This window comes from Primulina tabacum, chromosome 9 (genome assembly GCF_025594145.1).
Source record: "Primulina tabacum isolate GXHZ01 chromosome 9, ASM2559414v2, whole genome shotgun sequence".
Classification (NCBI taxonomy): Eukaryota; Viridiplantae; Streptophyta; class Magnoliopsida; order Lamiales; family Gesneriaceae; genus Primulina; species Primulina tabacum.
The window spans coordinates 30,088,802-30,114,676 of NC_134558.1; the positions used below are offsets into that span (position 1 = coordinate 30,088,802).

Here is a 25,875-nt window from a genome sequence, read left to right on the forward strand (position 1 = left end):
TTACCCACGCACTATCAGAGATAGGATAGATAATACATGCATCCAGAAGTTTAATTGTTTCAGCTTTTACTACCTCTTGCATCTTTGGATTGAGTCTCCTTTGTGGTTGTGCTAGAGGTGAGTATTTATCTTCCATCATAATTTTGTGCATGCAGATCGAAGGACTTATCCCTTTTATGTCCGAAACCTTCCAAGCGAACGCTCTTTTATGCTCCTTGAGGACTCCCAAGAGCTTACTCTCCATATCATCTGTCAAAGAAGAGGAAATAATAACAGGCAATTTATTATTTTCTCCTAGATATACGTACTTGAGATGTGGAGGTAATGGTTTGAGCTCCAAAGTAGGCGGCTCCTCTAGGCTTGACTTTTGAGGCATTAAATCTTTTCTGTCTCCCAATTCCTCTAGTCTAAGCCTCACTTGCTTTCTCCAAGGTGGAATGGCATTCAAATGAGCTACCATCTCCATCTTTTCCTCGTCTAGCTCGTCCTCCTGCTTTTCAGTAGTGAGAGTGGCCTCCAATGGTTCTTTCAATCCATCCTGCACAAAATCACAAACAAGCGAATCCAAGACATCAATACGAAAGCAACTATCATTGTGCATTGTGTGCTTGAGAGTATTGAAAACATCAAAAATAATTTCTTCTTCTCCAACTCTCAGTCTCAATTTCCCCTCCTCAACATCAATCAGTGCTTTCCCTGTAGCCAGAAACGGTCTCCCTAGGATTAAAGGCATCTCTAAATCTTCCTCCATGTCAAGTACCACAGAGTCTGCAGGAAAAATAAACTTATCCACTTTCACCAGAACATCTTCGATAATCCCACGTGGATACTTGACAGATCTGTCAGCCAGCTGCAACGACATCCTAGTTGGCTTGGGTTCACCTAATCCCAGTCTCCTAAACACAGAAAAAGGCATCAGATTAATACTCGCACCAAGATCACATAGAGCTTTATGAAAATTAATGTCACCAATAATGCAAGGTATCGAGAAACTCCCTGGATCTTTTTGCTTCGGAGGCATCTTGTTTTGAACTAAAGCGGAGCAATTTTCGGTCAAATTCACCGTCATATGATCTTCTAGCTTCCGCTTATTTGCTAAGATATCTTTCAAGAATTTTGCATAACTTGGCATATTCAATAAAGCATCAGCAAAAGGAATGTTAATATGCAATTTTTTAAATATCTCAAGAAATTTACCAAATTGTGCATCTAATTTAGCTTTCTTCATTGCTGCAGGAACAGGTGGAGGGATAACAATTTTATTCTGTGCAATAGGTGTAGATGTAGAGTTAGAAGACTTACCTCCTCGATTTTTCACCTCATCCTCACCGTGCTTGGTCTTCTCCTCATTAGACCCGAGTGTTTTTCCACTACGCAATTCCACCGCCTTCACATGTTCTCTTGGGTTAGTTTCCGTGTTGCTTGGTAAAGTTCCTTGCTCCCTATTAGCAATCAACTTAGCCAATTGTCCAATTTGATTCTCTAACCCCTTTATGGATGCATCTTGGTTCTGAAATCTCGTCTCTGTTGCAGAAATAAATTTAGTCATCATTTGCTCTAAATCGGACTTCTCCTCCCGAGACGGTTCTGGCTTGAATCCTTGGTGCATCACATATGGTGGACCTCTTTGTTGGCGATGTTGGTTGTTTTGACCTCCCCATGAAAAGTTTGGGTGATTCCTCCATCCCGGATTATATGTGTTCGAGTAAGGGTCATTTCTAGGACGGTTCTGGAATCCCACTTGTTTTACCGGTGCTCCCTCAGGCACATAGAATGGATTGCCATCTTGGCAATCCTGCACATCATGCTCACCCCCACACTTATCACAGAAAATTTCTTGCAGACGCATAGCCGACCCACTCATGCTCATCCCATCAATCTTTCTATTCAAAGCCTCTAACTGTGCTGAAACTGCCGACAAATCATTAACTTGATTAACTCCAGCACCTCGTCTCTGCCTATCAGACTGAGGATGATAGCTACTAGCAGCCATCTCCTCCAATAACTCATATCCTTCCTCCGCCGTCTTTCTCAGTAAGTTACCACAGGCAGCAGCATCTATCATAGTACGTTTAGGAGTAAGCAGACCGTAGTAGAAAATTTGAACAACTAACCCAAGAGGCAGCTCATGGTGTGGACATCTCCTCAACAAGTCCTTGTAGCGCTCCCATGCCTCGTAAAGTGACTCTTGCTCATATTGAGCAAAAGTAGTAATGTCGGCTCTGAGCTTCATAGTCTTCGACGGAGGAAAGTACTTGATCAGGAACGCCTTTGCCATATCTTCCCATGTAGTAATAGACCCTACAGGCAAACAGTTTAACCACGACTTAGCTTTATCTCTCAGTGAAAATGGAAATAAACGCAAACAAACAGCGTCATCAGACATGCCATTAAACTTAAAAGTATCACAAATTTCAAGAAAGTCAGCTATATGAGAATTAGGGTCGTCAAGTGCACTTCCCCCAAATTGGACAGTGTTCTGAATCATCTGAATGATAGCTGGCTTGATCTCAAACTGATTAGCTCGGATGACTGGTCTTACGATGCTTGGACGTGCTCCATCAAGAGACGGCTGTGCGTAATCCAACATCGGTATACGCCTTGGCTCCTCTCTTTGTTGATCGCCTTCCATTCTTTCCTTCGCTCTTTGCTGCTGTAGTCGACGTCTAGCTGTGCGTTCGATCTCGGGGTCAAAAGGCTCAAGCTTAAACTCGAGTGATCTTCGCATGCACCACAAGAAAAATCTGCAACACAATGAGAGTATCAAATAACAATAAAATAAATAATACTAAAGAATTTAAATGAAAAATAAAAAATTGTGAATCAACAGTCCCCGGCAACGGCGCCAAAAACTTGATCGAGCAAAACTTGCACAGTGAATAATCCCAAAATTTATTTTATAAATGAAAGCTCGATTTAAATATCGCAAGTGCACGATAGTCAAGTTATAATAAACGTAAGTGAATACGAGTATCGTTCCACAAGGACTGCGTTACACTATTTTTATTTTCAAGTAAAATTTCTTTAGCAACGATAAATTGAGTTGATGATTAAACTAATGTAAAGTAAACAATTAAAATAATTAAAATGCAAAGAAAACGTGTTCAAGAACGCAATGATTAATTTGGATTAAATCAAATGAGAAATGAATTTGTTGGGAATTATCAGTTCACCTACCACTCGTGTTTAAATAATTACACTCGACTTTTACCTCGTGCGTTCGACGGAATTCCCTAGACTAATTAATATACTATGTCGAGCTATATTAATACTAATAAAAAACATGCAGTACTCAAGTGTCCTCAAATATTTAACAGTTCAAGATTGCATTACATTCTATGGAATCCACTAGCTTTCATTCGGGTGAACTATCATTATCGACACGTACCCAATTCCGTATATCTACTAAAATTGTGAATCCGTGGTTTATACTATTTGATCGTATTGTTAATTATTCTATCGAAATCATTAACAACATGAAATAATCAAAGGAAGTTAGCTAGGCTTCGATTGAAACAAGAAATAACAATAGCATAAACAAATCACTAATAAAAACGTCGAGAAATAATGTTAAACACCGAGTACGGGGTAGGATCCCCTCAAATCCCAACAAATCTAGAGTTTAGCTACTGAAATTCATGATAAAAACCAACAATCAATGTAAGAAATAAAATATTGAATAATGAAAATACTAAAGATGACGATGGATGACGGCCACGACGCGTGGAAATCTCGAGGTCTTCGAAATCTCCTTTGCTCCTAGCCTCCTCTCCAAGAAAAATGATGAAAAGTCTGATAAAAGATGAAAAAACGGCTGCTGTTCTCGTGTGTTAGGTTATGGTGTAGGATAGAGTCCCTAGAAATTTGGAAACAAATCTTTCTCAATCTCGCTTCTCGCTAGGGCGGTATATTTTGACCGCCCTAGCGAGAGATCCTCGAATAAGCTTCCTCGAGCATATCCCTGGTTTCGCTGGGGCGGTCACTTTTGACCGCCCTAGCGAGACACTTGCGCAAAATAATCCTCGGCCAGACCACAATGCTCGCTCGGGCGGTCACTTTTGACCGCCCTAGCGAATCCTCTTCGACATTATGCCAAAGTTTCTCCCACTCTTTGGTTCAATTCCTACAAAATCACCACAAAATACACGAGGTCAGTCAAATGCTAAATAATGCTAAAAAGATGCAAAATTAAACTAAACAAACTAATATGATGCATGAATGCGACTCAAAACCAACACTAAAAACACGTAAAAACAAGTCCTATCAGAGGCCCGAGTTTTTCCCTTACCTTTGTCCTTTCCAGGAGCTCGGGAAGTGCCCGAGGATAAGGGTTTTGAAGAAGATGGTTTGGTTGGGAGGGATTTTAAGGTAATAGAACGGCGGGGGGGAGACGGAGGGGAGTCAGAGCGCAGTGCGGCGGACTCATCACTAGGAGATCCTCGCGCAATAGCTCCAGAGGTAGAAGAGGTAGAATTGGACATAGCTCGAAAGAGAAACTTACAAGTTTTGAGGAAGAAAGTGGTAGAAGATCGCCGGAAGTAGGTTGTTGGCACGAAGGAGCTTCGAGGAAAAATTTTGCAAGAGCTTCGCCGAAGATTTGATTTTGAAAGTGATTTTTGAAAAATAGGGCAGCCAATACTTATAGAGGGAGGGAATCAATCTACGCCGTTAATTTGAATCAAATCGGACGGTTGAACTAAACTTGGGAAATTGTGCGTGTATATGAAGGAACGCGCAATTATTAAAGTGTCAGACCTATTGGCTCCTCGGAATGCGAGACGTTCCTGATCGTTGGAATAAAAAGGCACGCGTAATTATGACCCCACATCATAGCCCGGGAGATTTAAGGCCCCGGCATCTTTATTCATAGCCCGGGAAATTTAAGGCCCCGGCATTTTTATTTTATATCCCGGGAGATTTAAGGCCCCGTCATCTTATTTAATATCCCGGGAGATTTGAGGCCCCGGCATCTTATTTTATATCCCAGGAGATTTGAGGCCCCGACACTTTATTCAAAGCCCGGGAGACACGAAGCCCCGACACTTCATTCTACGTTAAGGATACATTAGGTCCTGGCATTTCAATTTCATTAGTTGGTTATATATTATTTAGTTTACATCGATTTATTTGCAGAAGATTAAAGGAACAGAGTATAATAATTAAGATTTTATTAAAGAAATTATCGATGTCGTATTACATCTGCCATTCTTGAGGCTACATAGTCTTGCCATTCAGTTAGCCAATCAGTCGATTCCCGAATGTGAAGATTGGAGAAGGACTCGGAGGTTGAAATCTTGTTCAACTGATGCCATTCCTTCCACAGCATCGCATGCAACAGAACTTGGTCAGTGGCCAGGTAGACGTGACCTTTACCCAGATATATTCTTCAATGGTCCTCTTCAAAGCCTCTATCTGGGGGTGCATTTCGCCTAATGCTGGAGCAGGTGTACCACTGTCAGTGATTGTACTGCTGCAAGCACTGGAATCACTTGAACTCGACATATTGAAATAATGATCACCTTTCGTCTCTACCACCTTATTTATAGAAGGAGAGTTAAATCCCAACCGTTGATTTAGGCACACGTGGACGATCTGGATGCACCTCGTAAATTATACCAGGCAGACGAAAGGATGTGTACGGTTATCGAAGCGTCAATCTTACCCATCTCGAAATATGAAACTTTTTTCGGCGGGAATTTAATGCTGATTCGTGCATCATTATGATACCACATCATATCCCGGGAGATTTGAGGCCCCGTCATCTTTATTTTATATCCCGGGAGATTTGAGGCCCCGGCATCTTTATTTTATATCCCGGGAGATTTAAGGCCCCGACATCTTATTTTATATCCCGGGAGATTTGAGGCCCCGACGTCTTATTTTATAGCCCGGGAGATTTAAGGCCCCGGCATCTTATTTTATATCCCGGGAGGTTTAAGGCCCCGGTACTTTACTTTAAGCACGGGGAACTTTAGGTCCCGGCATTTCAGTTATGGTCATTTATTTTATTCAGTTCGTGATACATATATATCATCTGATGGAATTAAACTCTTGCAACAAAGTAAAAACAAAAATAAATTGGATGAGCATTTTATTTATAGGAATTTTTGCGGACTACATTAAAATATTCCTCCTCTACAAAAGCCCTCCACAGGGTCATCCACTTTTTTATTTCTCCAGTAGACGTCTTGAGGAAGCTGTCGGAGTCGGTGATGTTCGTCAAAAGCTTCCTCTCCTTGTGAAGCATCAGCTGGAAGACGTAGTCATCTTCGAATAGATTCACTGTATCGGCAACGTACAAGCGTTCCCGATATTTCTCCAGCTTTGCTACCAGTCGAGGAGTGGTAGCTTTTCCGCACTCATAGAGAAACTGCAGTCCTTGCAGCTCCTCCCAAAATCGAAGTACTTTATGGAAGACTTCATCCTCCAGCTCTATCTTTCGTCTTTCCAGAGCTGTTTTCATGAACTGTTCTGCCATATCGGGAGCCTTCGAACTACTTAAACCTGCCATTGCGCTTCTCGGATAATAAATTGCTGGAGTGATGGAAAATAGGTAGGTGGGCTATTATATATAGGGGAAGGAATTAATCTCCACCGTGGATCCGAATCTAACCGGACGATCAAAAGGAGTCTAGGAAATTGTGCATGCAGGTGAAAAGACATGTACGGATATCGAGGAAGCAGGCTCATTATTACCTCGGAATACGAACGATTTTCGGCGGTATCAATACTAACGCATGCGCCATTATGACATTACATTAATTTCTCGAGAATACTAAACGACACAATATCTAAAGCCCGGGAGATAGGAGGCCCCGGCATCCCAGTAAAGGCCCGGGTTGTATCAGACCCCGGTATCCCATTTCTTATATGGGATATTTAAAGCCCCCGATGCTCTTACACATACCGAGTTGTGTTTCAACAGAAGAACAAGTACGACTGATCGGGACAGCGAGTCAAGCTCTAGCCCGACTATTTTAGGGATGGGTGGTGATATCCCCATAAGGATCCAGGTCCTCGTCAACCCGGTTTGTTATTTGGATAGCCCAAAACAGAGCCAATAGCTAGTCATTTTCCTGAGGATGCGGGCAGATCTCCTCATCCCGAGCACTTCTCCTCTCCCCGGGCAGTCATCATAGCCCGGGCTCTATACCAACGAGCCGGGAACTCTACTACCCTGGTTACCTCGAGAATTGAACCACACTCGAGTATGATTGATACATGCCGTCTAATCTGTCAGAACAACTTGGGCTTGGAGTGTCCTAGAAGCCATCAGAAGCTAGAGTATGGGCAATCGACTTGCCAAATCGAGGTACCTACCCCATTTCCTCTACTATAAATAGCAGGTATTAATGTCATTAAAGGATTCTGAAAAATCTTTGAACTCTAAGCATTATACATATTTTCTTTAAAATATTGCTTGTGATCATCTTCAACCTGCTGACTTAAACATCGGAGTGGCCACGCCGGACATCCCTCCGGCGCCCATTCACGAGTTACTTTCTTGTTTGCAGGTGTTAATCTCAGCCATTATCTTCACTCAAAATTCTCAAACACTATAAATTGTTGGTTTGATCCGTCGGAGCTCCTTACCCGGCTCACTCATTTCAGATGGATCACATCAATTAGATATCACTTACGTGACAGGTTTAAATAGCTTGCCATAATGATTCAAAGTCAAATTTTTTGCCCGATGAGTCAAAAGTCAACCTTCCACTTACTCTATATTTAGCAGCTGTTGATTTTGGAACGATTTCATAAAAGTTTAGCATCTGCACTCTCCGTACTGTTTTAGTAGTCGCTGACTCTCAAAATATCCAAATATAGAATTTGTTCATAAACTCATTTATAAAGCTAAAACATTTGAACACATCAAACTTCAATATTCGAATTCAACTATTTGAAATTGATTATCTCAACAAGAACACGAAAATCAGTGCTTGTGTGATCCTCAATTGTTCATGGATACAACGGGTCGAAGGTTCACAACTCATTGTGATTCGGGACAACACGTGTCTCTTATATGAGCTTACCTTAATTGGCCATATTCTATGCATAAACACATTGATCATAAGAATATCCAAATTTATTTTTAATTGCATCCATCGAATTATGGTGAGACTGTCTTGTAAAATAGCTCCATGATTACCAAGGTATTATTAGTAGGGCTTGCAAAACCAATCGATTATGGTAAGCGTAAAATATAATATTTTCATCTCATATATCATGTTCAAATATGCAATCATTGTCTCATTGAGAGTTGCATATAAATTCGACAATAATGTGATATGTCTTTGAATATAAACAATGGCTTCACATGTGAAACTAGGGAGCCTCTTTAACCCAATGCACATATCATACTCTGGCCATATATTATATGAACTATTATGTCATCAGATGATATAGGATATCCCCACCTGTAGACGAGCCGGTTAATCCGCGACTACAACGCACTGACTCCTACATGTGTCGCGACTAATTTTGCCACTTAATGACTTAATGGAGTCGATAAACGAGTCAAAGCGCAGCCCTAACATGTAAAGACTCATTATTGTAATTGGTCGCAATGACTAATAGTGTACAATCATAACAACGAACATATTAATTCGATGAATGATAACCACTTGGAAAGTCTTAGGTAGGTTGTTCAGTGAAATCATCAAGCGAGCGCACACATGTATGTTCAAATATCTCTACGTCTTTAGAAATGAAACATGGTAAATAACATCCCATATACTAGCATTGATCTCTAGTGATATTTATCCTTCTTTTAGCGTCCTGAATCGACTAAGAATTTGTTCAGAATATACAATAACTTAAATATGTGTTTCATGATTGTCATTATTTGTACAACCTTATATTTATTGTAATTTAATATATTCAGAGCATGTATCTATGTTCCTTATATGAGTATACAGATAAAATAATGTCATAATATATATAAATTATAAATTATATTAAAATAAATATTGTTATATTACTCATAAGTCGATAAAATCCTCAAATCATAAATTAGCTTGCATGACATGTAATCTAACAAATACATATTGTATCTTGACTCGAATTCGATCGTGAGATTTTTGGACTCGAGTCCAACATCAAAATTAATTGAGCTCTTTGTGCAGTAGCTTGCGTTTCTTCAACGAGAGCTTTTAAAAACTAAATTTGTGAAGTATATATTCAAATATAAAAGACCAATGACATATTATATTCAAAGTTACCATTTTGTTCCGACAAGAAACTCTTGATCAATTGAAGAAGACAAAATGGATATCAAGAAACACCCACATAATCATCCAACTTCCATGAATTTTTTTGAGAAAAAAATATAATTAAGATGAGAAAACTTACAGCCGAAAAAAAAATAATCAGAAGTTATTTCTAAGTTTCAAATAAATTTTTAGATTGTTCCAAAATCAAGAGAATTAAAATTCACAAGAGTTTTTTTTTCACTCTCTCCTTCATAAGTTTCTTATTTAATAACTCTTTATCTTTATTTTGGCAACAAGTTTGCCAGAGAGGAATTAGGTGTTGACATGTGATATAGTTTGATTTGTTGATAAATAAATATTATAAATTAAAATTCATAAGCATCTTTAAAAAAAAAAAAAAGATATGTGTCTATTTTCAAATAGCATTAAAAGTTTCGAAATTTTTAAAATTAAGTAACATCGATAATTATAGATGTTCTTGATTCTATTATCCCAAAATATAAGGTAAAAAATCTATTTTACCAAGGCAAATATATATAATATTAATGTAAAATAACCCTATCTATTCTATTCACTTTATATATATAATTAGGGATGACAATGAGCCGGGGTGGGGGCGGGTTTGCCATCCCCATCCCCATCCCCTAATTCCATCCTCATCCCCGCCCCAATCCCCGTTTTTCGGGTTCGGGGAATCCCCAAACCCGAAACTTCGGGGATCAACTTCTCATCTCCGCCCTTATCCCCGTTTCAAAAATATTAATATTGTAAGACGATAATGAATTCGGAGATTTTCTCAAAACAAAACTTATTATTATCTATTATTATTAGAGATAATATTAATATTAATATCAATAATAATAAGATTATTAATATTTTAAAAAATAATAATATTATTATATCACTAATATTAGTAATATTATTATTTTATTATCGATATTATTTTCGGGACGGGTTCAGAAATGGGGATAGTAATCCCATACCCACCCCGAATTACATCGGGGATTTAAAAAAATCTCCGAACCCGAACCCGAACCCAAAACCCGAAAAAATCGGGGATCCCTATTCCCGTTTCGGGTTTTTCCTGCGGGGCCTCAAACCTGTAGGAAAAGTTGTCATCCCTATATATAATATTTATGTTGTTGTTATTATTATTATTATTATTTTATAGTGGATATAAATCACAAATATATATTGCTATCTTTAAATTAACATAAAGTTGAATTGATTAAATACCTCATCCATATGAAAAAAATGCTATCACTAAAACAAATTATAAATGTCGGTTTCTCTGACTAGACAATAAAGTTATTCTATACTTAATACAATTACAAATATTTTTATGTTCATGCTATATCTTTTTGATTCAAGATAAATTAATTATATATAGTTAAAAATTATGATAAAATTATATTATTTTACATATAAATATACTAAGTTTTTTTTAGTAGAAAGGATAGGGAGATTCGAACCTTAGCCTAATCTAAAGACAAAAGATGAAATCAACTGGACTACAAGTTCGATCTCGATTAATATACTATGTTGACGCAATGTAGTTGCACACGACCATTATTATAGACTTGTATACTAAGAAAGATACCTTGGACTGTGATATATTTTTCAGTTAATCACTCGTAATTTTAACTTCTGATACCATTTTAACGAAAAAATATATTATAGATTAATTTTTTTAATATTTTCCATTTTGTATATTATGCTTTCTATTAATTATTTTTCTTCAATTTAGAATAAGTAATGAAATAAATAATTATTATTACTAGAAATTTATATTTTATGTTATTATTTGTATATTATTAAGTGTGCATGCTTGCTATAAAATCAAGAATCTTTGTTAAGATAAATGAAGTTGCCTGTAATAATAATACAAATCTGACGCTCTCTTTGGGCAATAGTAGTTTGAAAACCAAACCTAAAGGAGTCCTCGTAAGAAAAATTCGCCGTCAGATTGATCTTCTCTCTTTATAAGTTCTTGGGGGCCATCTCTTTCATCACTCTGCTATGTACACAAAGCCTCGCCCAACTCCCTTGTGGGTTCAGCTGAATTTTTGTTGTTTGTTTCAATTGGAACACTCTGATTGCTGCTCTTCTTGAAACTTGAAGCGAAGAAATATGAGCTCTTGCTTTGTGATTGATTGTTTTGTTTTCCCGGCCTTGAATCTGTGGTGAAAGTAAGTAGTTCCTGCGTGTTTGAGCAGCATCAAGCTTTGATGATCTTGGTTTCTTCTTCGAGAGTGGAGTTTTTCGTGAGTCTTGAAGGTAAAAGACTGGATTTTTATGAGATTAAAGATTCGATGTTTTAATTTGTGCTCGTGGGTTTTTTTATTCGTTTTATTGTTCGATTAATGGAATTTTCTGTTTTGATTGCTTTGTAGGTTGTACGATGTCGGCTTCAGCTTAAAGTCAGTCTCTGCCTTTCGTGGGATGAAAAAGTGAACAATTTGGGTTTTCGATCTGTGGATAAATATGTTATCTGATATGGGTAGGAGACCATTGCTAGAAAACAATGAAGTTCCTTTGGTGATGATTTGGAGAAGGAGTTGGGCTTGTTGCTTCGTGAACAGCGGAGACAGGAGGTGGATGACCGTGAAAGGGAGCTGAATTTGTATAGGAGTGGATCAGCTCCGCCTACTGTTGAGGGCTCTTTGAGTGCCGTTGGTGGGCTGTTCAACCATGATGTTGGTGGCGGAGGCCATTCATCTTTTGCTGACTTTGATAGAAGTAAAGATGGCGATGGTTTCATGTCAGACGAGGAACTCAGGTCTGATCCTGCTTATTTATCTTATTATTACACAAACGTCAACTTGAACCCGAGGCTGCCGCCTCCTATGATGTCCAAAGAAGATTGGCGGTTTGCACAGAGGTTGCAAGGTGGGAATTCTGCAATTGGGGATAGGAGGAAGGTACATAGTAGGAATGACAGTGGGAGTGGTGGGAGGCATTTGTTTTCAAATCCACCAGGGTTCAATTCTAAGAAGCTAGAGGATGAGAGTGAGAAGGAAAAACTGCACGGTGCTGTGGAGTGGGGTGGGGATGGACTAATTGGTTTGCCTGGATTAGGACTTGGTAACAAGCAGAAGAGTATCGCTGAGATGTTTCAAGTGAGTTACTAGAATTTGGTGGCCTTTTAATAGCAGTTGGAAATACCAACTTCTAGATTTTTATGCTTGAGGATATTCTGGAGATTCTATCGTCAATCATGTGAATGTGCTATGATTTCCCTATTCTCAACTACTTATTTAATTTATTTACAAGGGATATGCTTTGTTTTCATTGAGATGATGTCAATCCAGAGATGAATGAGTGACTGGACGGAGTCAGACTGACTATTGACAGAATCAGAATTCTTATTTTTTACACGTCCATTTATGTGTGCATTAAATACTTGGATAAGATAGTTTGATCTAATTAAAGAGTTTGGAGTCTTCCATTTTTTCGGATTGTATAGTTCATTGTTATTTTCAACCTGCCATTAATTGCAACCAGATTTGCATAGGCATGGTGAATGAAATACCGTTTTTATGATAGTGTATTTTTACATCTGAAATTAACTTTTTCAAATACGTATATTATGTATATTAGTTTCACTTTCCAGTTGGTTGATCATCGTACCATATTTGTAGCACTTGTCCATTAAACATATTTACTGCATTAGTCCAAATTGTTTGCGGTTTAAATTTAATTCTTTTGGCTCATTTTTCATTTTCATGTTTTCCTACTGTTGTGATGGCTGATTTAGAAATCGCTTGCTTAAACAAATAAAATGTTTTGCTTGCAAGAACTTGTTAGATCCTGCTGTTAATAACTTGGACATTCTCCATTTCAGTAGCCATGGATGTGAATCACCAAGTGATGCATTTTCAAATTCATGTTCATTTTTGACTTGATGGACTTAAGTGCTACAATTGTTCTCTGGCATTTTATGTATGAATCTTTAATACGCAGACGCCCATACATTTTCGGGTTCCTCCAACATGGCAGGATTGCTATTCCGCAATATGTTTTGATTTGATGTTGCTTTTTGTGATTCCAAATCATGTCCTCTGTCCCTTTACGTTTTCTTTGATTAAAGTACCTGATATCTTTGTAGGATGACTTGACCCGCACTACTCCAGTTTCTGGGCACCTTTCACGCCCAGCTAGCAGGAATGCATTTGATGAGAATTCAGTGGAGGCTGAGTTAGCTCATTTGCGTCGTGATTTGACATCGTTAGACCCTATACGCAATAGTTTAAATATTCAGGGGTCGTCTGCTTCACACACATTCTGGACCTCCTGCGTCCTATTCTTATGCTGCAGCTCTTGGGGCATCCTTATCAAGAAGCTCTACTCCTGATCCTCAACGCATTACAAGAGCTCCCAGTCCCTGCCTAACTCCTATTGGAGGAGGTAGGGTGAGCAATTCTGAAAAAGAAATATCAGCAGTCCAAAACTCCTTTAATGGTGTATCTTCTCACACAAATGAATCTGCAGATCTAGTTGCTGCTTTATCCGGCATGAATCTTTCAAATGGTGTGATAGACGAGGAGAACAATTTCTCATCTCGAATGAACGAAGTTGTTGCAGATCATAAAAATTACCCTTTTAATCTTCAGGGTGGCCCGAATAGCATGAATCAGCGTGCTTATGCCAAGAAACCTGAAACTGGGCAATTTAATATGTCTTCTGTTCCCCAGTCGGGTAAAATGACCAATTATGAAACTGGTCTTAACAATGGTGGTGGGTCAGATCTCAGTAACACTTCGCTTCATACTGAGCTGCAGAAAATGGTGTTCCTTCCAATACCTCATATGGGAAAGGATCTTCTAATACTGGAGTTAATGGCGGGGTTGGTGTGCATTCCCCGTATCAGCACTTGGGCAGCCCAAATTCATCATTCTCGAATTATGGAATCAGTGGCTATCCTATGAGTCCAATTTCAGGCCAGCTGGGAAGCTCTAGTTATCCTCCTTTGTTTGAGAATGCTGCTGCAGCAGCTGCTGCTGCTATGGCTGTACCAGGGTTAGACTCTAGGATTCTTGGAGGATCAAATCTTAATGCTGCAACCAGTGAGCAGACCTTGGCAGAATGGGAAGTCAAATGGCAGGGAGTGCGCTGCAAACACCTTTTGTTGACCCTTTGTATCTGCAATACTTGAGGACAGCTGAATATGCTGCTGCACAAGCTGGAGCTCTTATGATCCCTCTTTGGATAGGAACTACATGGGTAATTCCTACATAGACCTTCTCCAAAAGGCTTATCTTGGCAATTTGGTAGCTCCACAGAAATCACAGTATGGTGCCTCCTTAAGTGGCAAGAACAGCGGTTCTAGTCCTCATGGCTATTATGGAAATCCAGCGTTTGGGATTGGATTGTCATATCCTGGAAGTCCCCTGGCAAACCCCATGGTCCCAAATTCTCCTGGAGGACCTGGGAGCCCTATGAGGCATGGTGAGTTCAACACGAGATTTGCTGGTGGGATGAGGAATGTTGCTGGGGGTATAATGAATCCATGGCACTGGATAACATGGACACTAGGTTTGCTTCGTCTCTACTGGAGGAGTTTAAGAGCAACAAAGCCAAATGCTTCGAACTTTCTGAGATTGTGGGTCATGTTGTTGAGTTCAGGTACAAGTTTTTGATTGAATAGCCTCAAATTATTATTTCATTCATATCTGCATTTTTCAATGCGTCAATCTTTATGACCATGTTAGTGCGGATCAATACGGGAGCCGGTTCATCCAGCAAAAGCTTGAAACTGCCACAACTGAAGAAAAAAACATGGTTTTCCAGGAAATTTTTCCTGAATCTCTTACACTGATGACTGATGTTTTCGGTAACATGTAATCCAAAAGGTACCAGTCCATGGTTATTCATACAGTTGATGATTTTTGTTCTACTTTACTCATCACAGCTGGTGCTTGGACTTCGTTAATTCATATAATCTGCTAATATTACGGTCTTCCCAGTTTTTTGAGCATGGAATGGCAACCCAAAGAAGAGAATTGGCTTGCAAGCTTTTTGGACATGTTCTTACCTTGAGCCTTCAAATGTATGGTTGTCGGGTGATACAGAAGGTCATTCAGAATTCCCTGTCTTTAACAATTATTGCTCCTGAAAATCTATATCTATGTTATTCTGTGGTTAATTATTGAATCCCAAGACACGACATGGAAGTAAAAGCAGTTCTGTATCATTTATGGCCAATTATTCGTTCTTTGCTATATATTTTTTGTAAGCATGTCACGGCTAATTGAAACGTAATGTTGTCTGATTATTAAGGCAATTGAGGTCGTCGATGTGGATCAGAAGATAAAGATGGTTGGAGAGCTAGATGGGAACGTGATGCGATGTGTACGAGATCAAAATGGGAATCATGTCATTCAGAAATGCATTGAGTGTGTTCCAGAGGAGCACATTCAGTTTATTGTGTCTACTTTTTTTAACCAAGTTTGTAACCCTTGCGACACATCCATATGGATGTCGAGTGATACAGGTTAGATTATTGTGGCATGTTTTGAAATTTTATGCTTTCACCTTATTGAGTAGCTTAAGTGTGTAGATTGAGGTACACATTTATTTGGCAGCGCGTTCTGGAGCATTGCAGTGATGAAATACGCAAAGAATAGTGATGGACGAGATTCTGGGATCTGTAAGCATGTTGGCACAGGATCAGTATGGCAATTATGTCGTTCAGGTTCATAAATCTTCTATGAATTTGGAAATCCATGTGAATTTTCATAGACTATTTACATAAAATTTATGTTCTTGTCTTGTATCTGTATTTTTTTGTGCCCGAAGTATGTTTGATTTTACCTTTTTTCCCCTCCTAAACAAGGACAGGCAAAAATAATGTTGACTGAAGAAGAAATAAAATTTAATTAGTAATTTATGTCTAATGAGTTTGAATGGGCAATCTATTACCTTTTATTCATGCTCTAATATTGCACTCTCGCTGCTGTAGATACATTTATTTGCTCCTTTTTTTAATCGCAGTTAACAAAAATTAGTTTTTGTAATCTAATAGCATGTGCTGGAGCATGGAAAACCACACGATGCGATCGACCATAATTCAGGAACTGGCTGGAAATATAGTTCAAATGAGCCAGCAGAAGTTTGCGTCAAATGTTGTTGAGAAATGCTTGACTTTTGGAGATCAAAACGAACGCCAACTGTTGGTGAACGAGATGCTGGGAACAACAGATGAAAATGAGCCTCTTCAGGTACTAGTTTTAGTTTCTCCAAATTTAATTTCAGTGAGTCAAGTCAGTCAACCATAAGTCTTTGAGAGTATTTCTCACTTTCCACAGCAAGATTTTATGATAATGATGTTTGAAGGGGTTTGAGATTGTATTTTTGTGGCAGTTCCTTGGTTTGGGAACTGAGGAAAATATAACATGTGTAGTTATAAACTTATAATTAGTTGACAATTTGTTAAGGCGTACCAAATATTTGGTGTTCAGATCTGTAATTTATATTCCTTCTATAGAAGTGATTTGTCCTGCGAATACTAATTATATTGGTATATGGATATCCAATACTTAGGCCTGACTGTAAGCAAAAATATCCTCAGGCTGTAAAGATTTTTAAGTCTTAGTTTTGTTTTTTTTTTTTAATGTTATTAAAAGCCCGATTTAAAAGATGGAATGTAATTTTTTATAAGCACTAAACCAAAGTCCAATAAGAAATACGATTTGTTGGCTTACCCTAACACATCAAATTTCATATTCATCTGCGATCTAGAGTGAGAACTTCACGAGGGTGATATTACGTCTGAAGAAGAAGAGGGAGACCACAACGATGATATTGAATTTGTGTCGATTGACAAAGAATTTGAAATAATGGAGAAGTAAATATGTGATATTCTACCAGTTGTATGAGTTTGAACGCATTTTAAATTTGATGTTACTGTATTAGAGTTATAGTATTTAATTTATTATGTTGATACTGTGGAATCCGCTTAGCTCCAGCCTAGGCACTGGTTTTGGCGCCCGACTCACACATAGCGAATTTTAGAATCTTGCATGATTGATAATTAACCTACTGAAAAATCATAATAATCAATCCATAAATTGAAAAAAATGTAAACAAAACAAATATTAATATAAAGAAGAGAAGATTCTTACCAAAGGAGAAGGCCGAGAAGGGCGAGTTTAAAAGTTCGATTTCTCACTATGCAGAAGTTAAAAAAAAATTGAGCACTTTTCTCTCAAGCGCAATTAAGCGCGCTTTGCGCTTTGGGACGAAGCATTCACTTCTGAGAACTCCAAAGTGCAGGCCTAGTGCTTATGGCGCTTTGTGCTTAAGCGCAGAAGTGAGCGCATTTGACAACTATGTTTTCAATAATAATTTCATATCCGGATAGATGCATAGATGGTTTTTTTGGTGGAAATGATGAAGATGTACGGAAAGGGGGGAAATAATTCAAAATATCAAATGTTTGCTTTCAAAAAAAGGCTGTAATGTTTTCAAATGTTAACGATAGAAGCGACGATAGAACCAACTTCTGTTCAACTTTTTCTGTCATTTGTTGATGGCGAAGGAAAGGAAGTTGGGAAGGAATAAACTGGAAAACTGTCGGTCTGATGACCACTCTTTTTTTATTGCTTATCAATTAAATTTGAAGGTAATTGATGGTAATCACACTGGAATGTTTTTTTCTGAGTGGGGATGCGCGTTATATTTCATGTGCGATGAGGAGTGTATCACTTGTTTCTTGTCTGGGTAATTTTTTGAATAGTTTCAACTTCTAATAATAAAGGATCATATACCACCTTCTTCTGTTTTTTCTGTAATCTTATGCTAAACCACATATTTGTGAATGTTGCGATATTTGTGCAAATTGCTAGTTAAATGAAGTTGCGTTTAGTTGCTATATTTTTATTATACGAAGTAAATTCGTTCTTTATAAGTTTGCTTGTTTTACGTCTATCTTATATATGATTACAACCATAAAACTGTCAAATGATATGCTATTTGATTGTGCTATAAATCATGGGCTTCTTAGTAGGGATTATGATTATGAAAGCGATGAAAAATAAATCTTAAATCTAATTAGTGAAAATTGAGAGAGTCGATATTTTTCCTGTGCAAGAATGGCGGGTTTTTAGATGTCGGCATGTCGCTAGTCTGAGGTATATCCAATGTTTTCATGAGAAAAGGCAGGTTTTTCTGGTGATTTTTCACGATATTCTTATCCAAATCCTTATTTTTACACGTCATTTTTTTTTCTCTATTACAGGCTATGATTTTTACTTGTCATTCTTTTTTCATCATTACCAGGCTATGATGAAAGATCAGTTTGCAAATTATGTTGTACAGAAAGTTCTCGAAACTTGTAGTGATCAGGAGCGGTGAACATATCATGTCAAGAATAAGAGTACATTTGAATGCATTGAAGAAGTATACATATGGGAAGCACATTTTAGCCCGTGTAGAGAAACTAGTTGCTGCTGGGGGTATGCTTGCATAACCTAACTTTAATATATTTTTCATGATTTTTTTCCTTAAAAACAATTTGGTTAATCAACTTAGATTCTCTGGTACTCCAAACATGATCTCTTTCTTACATTTTCAGAGGACTAAAGATTGCTGCTTCTTCAAGCTATGTTACATGAGAATTTTTTTGGAAGTGAACGTGTGGGGAGCAATTCCTTCCGACCCCAAAAAAAATAAACTAATAGATGTATGCATTCTAATGGACAAGCTTTTTCTAAATATACCCTTTTATAACAAGAGTTGATGTTTGGTAATGTTGTAATAATTTTTAGAGCGATTGAAATGTCAAAATCAAGAAGCTAAAAATAGTGGCTTAAAGGGCTTTATAGCTTACGCTTCTGTGTAAAAAATTAAAAATAAGTGTTTTTTTAACTATTATTCTCAAGTATAAAACTGCTATTGTATTTTTACCTCAAACACAAATAATAAAAATCTAAACTTTATAAATTTGTATTCTATGTCAAGTCTTATCCAGCCGAATTCAAAATCTGGCGATTTTTTTCCTTATTTCTTAATGATCTGACTTTACTGTATTCCTGTCTACTTTTACCGCTATGAAATGAACTCTGGCCTTGTTTGTTCTTACAGAGGAGAATTGCTGCGCAGTCGGCATATCCGTCGACATATCCGGCTTAAAATGTCGTAGGGAGAACTTTGTTGTACAGCTAACCGAGGCTAGTTTGAGCTACCTCTCTCGTCTTTCTTTCGAGATGGTATGATGTGATTGCAAAGTAAAGTTAATGCCTGTACTAAAAATGTACATTGTTTAGTTCGTAAGTTTATATACATAGAGTCTAGTAAGCTGAGGCTCAGATGTCTAATATTCCTGATGCCCCGTAGAGAAGAGTTACAAGTGCTGAGGGTGTAATATAATAAAAAAACAGGTGAGGTAGTTTACAGTTGCGCTACGTTACTGTACAAAAACATTAAATTGGTTTTCTAGGTTTAAGGCCGAGCGATGCCGTGTATGGTACGTACTATAACAATTTTCTTACTTGGCCAAAGTATATGTTAAGCCCTTCAAATTTCTCTATTATATATTTCATTGCTTAGTATTAAAACCTCAGTGTGCATGTTTATTCTGATATAATGGGTTCATGTGTGGCTTCTGGGGAGTTAGGTTTTTGGATCCGTACTTGTGTGGAAGTTGACCTATTCTAGATATGGTGGCTTTCTCCACTGGCAATCTGGATATTGTTGTTAAGAATTCATTTTAATCCCACTACTCTGAAACAACTGCCGAAAAGGGATGTGTGAATCCGAAATCAAAATGTACATAATTTGTTTTGCATATGAACACAATAATGTTGCATGGAATGTTATCATTATAGTGATCCATTGTTTCTTGTTTCTTGAAACTGTATATGGTGCCCTAAACTCTGGGATTGAAGGTCATTCGGGCTGCTCCGGCGTGGGGCGAGTCCAACAATATTGTCTTCAGCAGCGGCAGAATCAATTTTTTTGTTTATTGTGGGAGTGGAGGAGGGGGCAGAAACGGACAATTTGTATAGGAAATCACCTGGTTTTAAGAAGTGTTTTCACAAATCAAAACATCTTGCCTGTTCCTGCACATTTTCTCAGAAATCTGAGAAAGAGCAACCTCTGTAGATGCCCTTGTGCATGTTTCCATGAATTCTCAAGACAACTTGACTGAATCAATAAATAGAACCAAATGTTTTTTCACTATTGCCAAACCTATCTTCATTTCTTTCAAGAATCAGTCTTGGGCAGTTTGGAATCTAGTCCACAAGCTTGTCAGAGGATGGAAAGTTTTTCAATCTTCAGTATGCTGTGTACTTGGCTAGTTTCAGTACTCCCAAACGGACTGGAGACGCAATGTCTGGAATATATTAAAGATTAAAAAACAAAAGGTCGAAGTCATTTGGTCACGAAATGAGTAAAATCTTCTTCAACGTAGGCTCCTACTTGATTCTAAACCAATGAAGTATCAAAATAAACCAAAACAAACTTTAGGATTAAGTAGAACTGACATTAACATTTCAAATTCCAGTCAGCAGTGTATCCTTGGTTCATAGCTCTTGGAGGCCTTCCTAATAAGATGGAATCAAAGAGTTTTCTTAACGTAAACTCACTTCCCTTGAGTCTCAGTGCACTCACATTTCTGTTGATAACATATTACAGAGTGAATGATTAGACTTCATAGTAAAGGAGAAAAACTTAATACTTTAATTCTTTTAACGAAGAAGCAAAAGTTTACAACATGTTGTTATAGTTTTATCGTTAACTAGTAACTCATCAAGTCCTAACTCATTGTTGATGCAAGTGCTAATATCCTTACTTAAGGGGCACAACTGTTCCGAATCCCACGCGTAAGACCTCGCCTCATCGAAGCAAGATCTTCCGAAGCATAAGATTCTAAAATGTAGATGCAAACCGAAAATTATTTCAGGCACAGAAGTAAGATATGCTATAAGATTGTCAGTATTGGTGAACAAAGGAGAAAATGAATGGTTGTTGCCTTGCAATTTACTTTGATTCACATTATCTCACAAAGATGAACAATCAACAAAAGAGACATGTGCACGACTACTTAATGGAAACAAAATATACCGAAACCAAACCCAAAAAGAAATCTCTGCAAAATATTTTCAATCTGCTGCAACTGCATCATTATCATCATCGCCTTCTTCAATCTTCTGCCCAAATCCCCTAGGCCCGGCTCTAGCTCTGGCTCCAATTTTCCTCCTCTTACCATTTTTCTTCTTCTGAGCAGCCTCTTCTTTCTCAAACTTCTCCCTCTCCCTCTTCTGCAAGAAATCTGGTCACAGCTATGTAGACGATCTGACAACCACAAACCCTCCATCCATTCATTCAGAAATTAAAACTACAATCCACTTGCCAAGATGAAACTTTTGACCAAAACAAGTGAATTCAACAACAAAATCGTAAGATCTTGGAAGTGAAAATCATACCCCTATTGTAAGAAACGGATAAGCCAATGAAGGCGACGAAAAGAAGACCTGATATGACGGTGGAAACTCCATCATCGCTCGTGGGAACTATTTCTTCAGGAATAGCATCTGGGATTGCTTCTGAAAGAGAAAAGATCCCACCAGTTGCGCATAGTCCTCCAACTTTTGGTGGGTTTTTGAGGAACTGCGTTGGAAAGCCGAGGTTATGGATCTTCTTCTCGAAGAATGGTTTGTTGGAGATTCAAGTGCAGAGGTTAACAATGGAGAAAACGAGCACTTGGGGGAGACGAATTGAAGAGATTTATGGTCGAGAATGAGAGAGAGTGGAGTTGGAGATAACGGTGCGGCTAATGCGGCCATGTTTACTTCCACTAGTAATGCTTCAACATTCCCTTCTCGCTGGCTATGGCGATGGGCTTGTTTTCTTCTACTTTTTACGAGGGATAAGTTCATTTTCACTGCAAGCTAATATCTAACCCGTGTATCACACGTGATAATATTATTAAAAATTAGTAGAAAATGAATAGATATTTAAATTGAAAAAAATAATATAATTATAAAACAATAAAAATAAAAAAACTATTTTTTGGTTGATTTTAAAAAAATTTTCTTGAAATACAACCGCATGTCGATTAATTTTTTTGACTAATAATTACTATCATATAGCAAAATTTTAGATTGTGTTAGCCTAAAGGCAATGACACGATGCTTATCGGTTTAGTGTATTGATGTCGACCAACCTTAATACATATTTAATTCTTTAATTTCAAGAAGCTATATATTATTTTTTAACATGTGATAAAAAAAATATTTTTAAATCACATTCAATAGAATTAATGAGAAATATTTGTTTAAAAATTCAGTAATTTCGTCTAAATCCACATTCACACACAATTTTGTGACATGACACGTGTTTGACACATTTCAATGATAACAATAATTGTTTCATCAATATTTTATCCAAATAAGTTGTGATTTTAATCTACAAAAATCTCTTTATAATATACACAACAGCCTATTATTTCAAAAGAAAAATGAAACACATATCATAAGTAAATTATGTATAAATCAGAAAATTTATTTTTAATATTTACTATGTGTATTCCAAAACAATGTCAATAAATTTTATAATTGTCTTCTAATAAGATGCGTACTTTCTTAGAATTAGTTTAATCATTTCCATCACGGGACATTTTATACCATCATGTATCCGTGAACTTTGTAATATAAAATAAAATTATCACATTAGTAATACGTAATAATTAAAATTTTATACAAATAAAAAAATAATATTTTTTACTTCTCGATCATGAAAGACAGATTTCAAACTTAATATCTCGTTGTTCTAGTTGTTTCTATATGTAGGCAGTTCATAACAACGAACAAATCTAAATTTAAACGAACATTACATCTTGGAAGGATTCAACTCATATATGGTGCTGAAAAGAGAAGTCATTTAAAAATTCAATTTTGGAGTAGATAAATTTAGTAAGATAAATAGAATAAAATTGGTTTCTAATATAATATGCAGTATTGCAATATTTATAATTTAAAATTCAAATAAGACATCCCAATGAACAAAAATTATACATTAGATTCTTTTGACAGAATTGTACCATACATTAACTATTTCAAATTATGGAAATCTCGAATTGCATGCATTGGGTGTCAAACATATCTGATTATCGAGGGTAATATACATGTTTATTTAGAGTAATTTAATGTCAATTTGAAACTCTTTTGAATCTATATATTTAATTTTCTTGTGTTCTCTTATTTAAATTTTTAAGAAGAAAATTTAAGATATACAATATACATATGGTTTTGGAAGAAAACTACAATGCATTAATTATTTCAAATTAAGGTAATTTCGAAATAATACGCATTTGGGATATAAAAAAATTTATGGTTATTAAATGGTAATTTAATGTCCATTGGAAAACCTTGTTGTAGTGATAACTTTTAACATTCAACCAATTTTATTTTTAGAAAAATTAGATAAACTAATTAAATATTATATTTCTTTTTAGCAAGTAATTTGGGCAGGAAATTATTAAAATAACAAATGTATTTTTGAATGATTTACCTCATGAGTGATACTGAACATTGTAATCATTTGTATTTTAAATTTATTTGTACATTTTTTAATTAAATTGGTTGATATAATCAATACAAAATTTTTAATATACTTTATGTTTTCAATTGAGTTTAGTTTCAATTTGAATAAAAAAAAAAAGAAAAACTATAATACATAATTATATTTGAATTAATATAAAAATGAATTAAATTCAAATTTGTACTAAATGAATTGATATAATCAATGCAAACAATAATTGAAATGATCATTTATTGCAGTACACATATTTCAATATTCATGATATATTTTCCTTTTTTAGAAATGACATTTTGGCGAGAAATTACTATTTTTGACAAAAACTCTGCTTTTATATATAGATAGTATGACCGGTCCTTCGGTTACGGTTTAATTCGGTTTTTGATAAGTATTTGAATAAAATAATATTTCATAGTTTTACGAAATTTCGACAACAACACAAAAATCTTTATGAGATGATTTTACTAGGCATATCTCATATTTGGTAATCCATGAAAAAATATTATTTTTTATGACATAAATATTACTTAATTTTACATATGAACATAATTAATTTGTCTCATCCGTTAAACCATCTAAAGAAACTGCTAAACTATGAAGTATTAATAGTCAAATCAGACCAAGAATTTCCGTTGAGTTCAATTTGATCTTATGGGATAATCCATTTTAAATTTTAAGCTCCACAAATAATTAGTGCATGAGGTCTTTATATTTTAAAAAATAGCAATTGACAATAGATAGGGATAATTAAAACTTTTATTTGATTACATATTAGAATGATTGTAAGTAAATTATCGTAAATTAAATTAGTTATGTATGTTAATTTGTTCAAGTTTTCTTTTTTTTTTTAATAAAATATCTTAATCTTTTAGAAATAGCTTGTCATTTTACAAAAAGTTATAGTTGATGGTAATTGTAACTCAAATCTTTTAAACCACATCAGTTTAAGCACTACGGTTCGATTACTCTACCAAGCAAGGAAAATTATTGCACCCAACATGGTGTCGGCAAATAGGAAATGCACTTAATGCATTTCCTGTGGTGCATTAATTTGACTAAATAATTTGAAGACGAAAAAAAACGTGGGGTTGACATTATTTGACTCGGAAAATTCAGAGAAAAAACACGTTTTTATACGCGTTTTCACACGGACAAGGGACTTTATAAATAGAGCTCACCCTTCATTCTGAAATCATCTCTTCTTCGAGTTTTCTCTCATCTTATAGTATTTGAGTGCTTAGTTCTATATGTTCTCCTATATTAAGAGAGTGTGTTCTCTTTGGAAATACAGTGAGTGAGTTGTACACCACAAAATATTATAGTGGAATTCTTTTCATCTTGCCCGTGGTTTTTACCCTAATAATTTTTAGGGGTTTTCCACGTAAATCTCGGTGTCCAGTTTATTCTTTATTTTCGGGTTTTATTATCTCAAATTTCGCACGTGGGACCAACAAGTAGTATCAGAGTCTTGGTTTAAAATTTCTTAAAATTATGAGTATGCTCTGTGGTGCTAGCCTAGACTGAGCTTCCACATCAGAAAATATTTTTGATTTTTTTATTAAGGCGAGATTATTTTGTCCAGTCTACAAAATTGTTGTAGACATAATGTAACGCCCAGATTCGACGACTGTCCTCACTGTATCAAGACGAGTCTTTCCAGCGTGCTTTGTCCTCACTCACACACCCCTGGGAAACTTCCCAGGAGGTCACCCATCCCAAAATTGTCCCAAGTCAAGCACGCTTAACTTTGAAGTTCTTATTGATGAGCTACCGAAAAGAAGATGCACCTTCGTGATATGAGTAGTACAAATCAAATCTTTTAAGCCCTCTTCAACTGTACAGTCCATTACATTGAACAGTCTCAGAATCCCTCATTCCCGTGTGGGTCGGTTCATTCATGTTCCCTCCACCTAGAAGCCTGCCAGGAGCCGCTCATTGTCCGTGCAACTGATGGCACCGGCGATCACCCCCCTCCTTCTTCGGCCCGGGCCTCACAGATCCCATAATAAAGGGATACAAAGGGTGACCAAGTCTACCATTCTTTTGAATTTTGAATTCTAGTTTGATATCAAATGATTTGTTGGTGCATGTTTGGGTGAGGTGGCCGATCCATTCCATCTAG

At 36.6% G+C, this 25,875-nt stretch overlaps 1 protein-coding gene, 1 non-coding gene and 1 pseudogene across 2 annotated transcripts in view; all 3 read left to right on the forward strand.

Moving 5' to 3' along the window:
* The first annotated feature begins 2,123 nt into the window (after positions 1-2,123).
* Positions 2,124-2,230, forward strand: LOC142504656 (small nucleolar RNA R71). The gene has a single exon (XR_012804282.1). It is a non-coding gene; the product is annotated as a small nucleolar RNA R71 (small nucleolar RNA).
* An 8,890-nt stretch (positions 2,231-11,120) lies between these two features.
* Positions 11,121-18,696, forward strand: LOC142555150 (pumilio homolog 2-like; annotated as a pseudogene).
* A 2,997-nt stretch (positions 18,697-21,693) lies between these two features.
* Positions 21,694-25,875, forward strand: part of LOC142504380 (uncharacterized) — a 6,011-nt gene continuing 1,829 nt past the window's right edge. The window contains exon 1 of the mRNA XM_075617256.1: positions 21,694-21,946. Coding sequence (XP_075473371.1) covers positions 21,694-21,946 — 253 coding nt within the window. The remainder of the gene's footprint in view (positions 21,947-25,875) is intronic.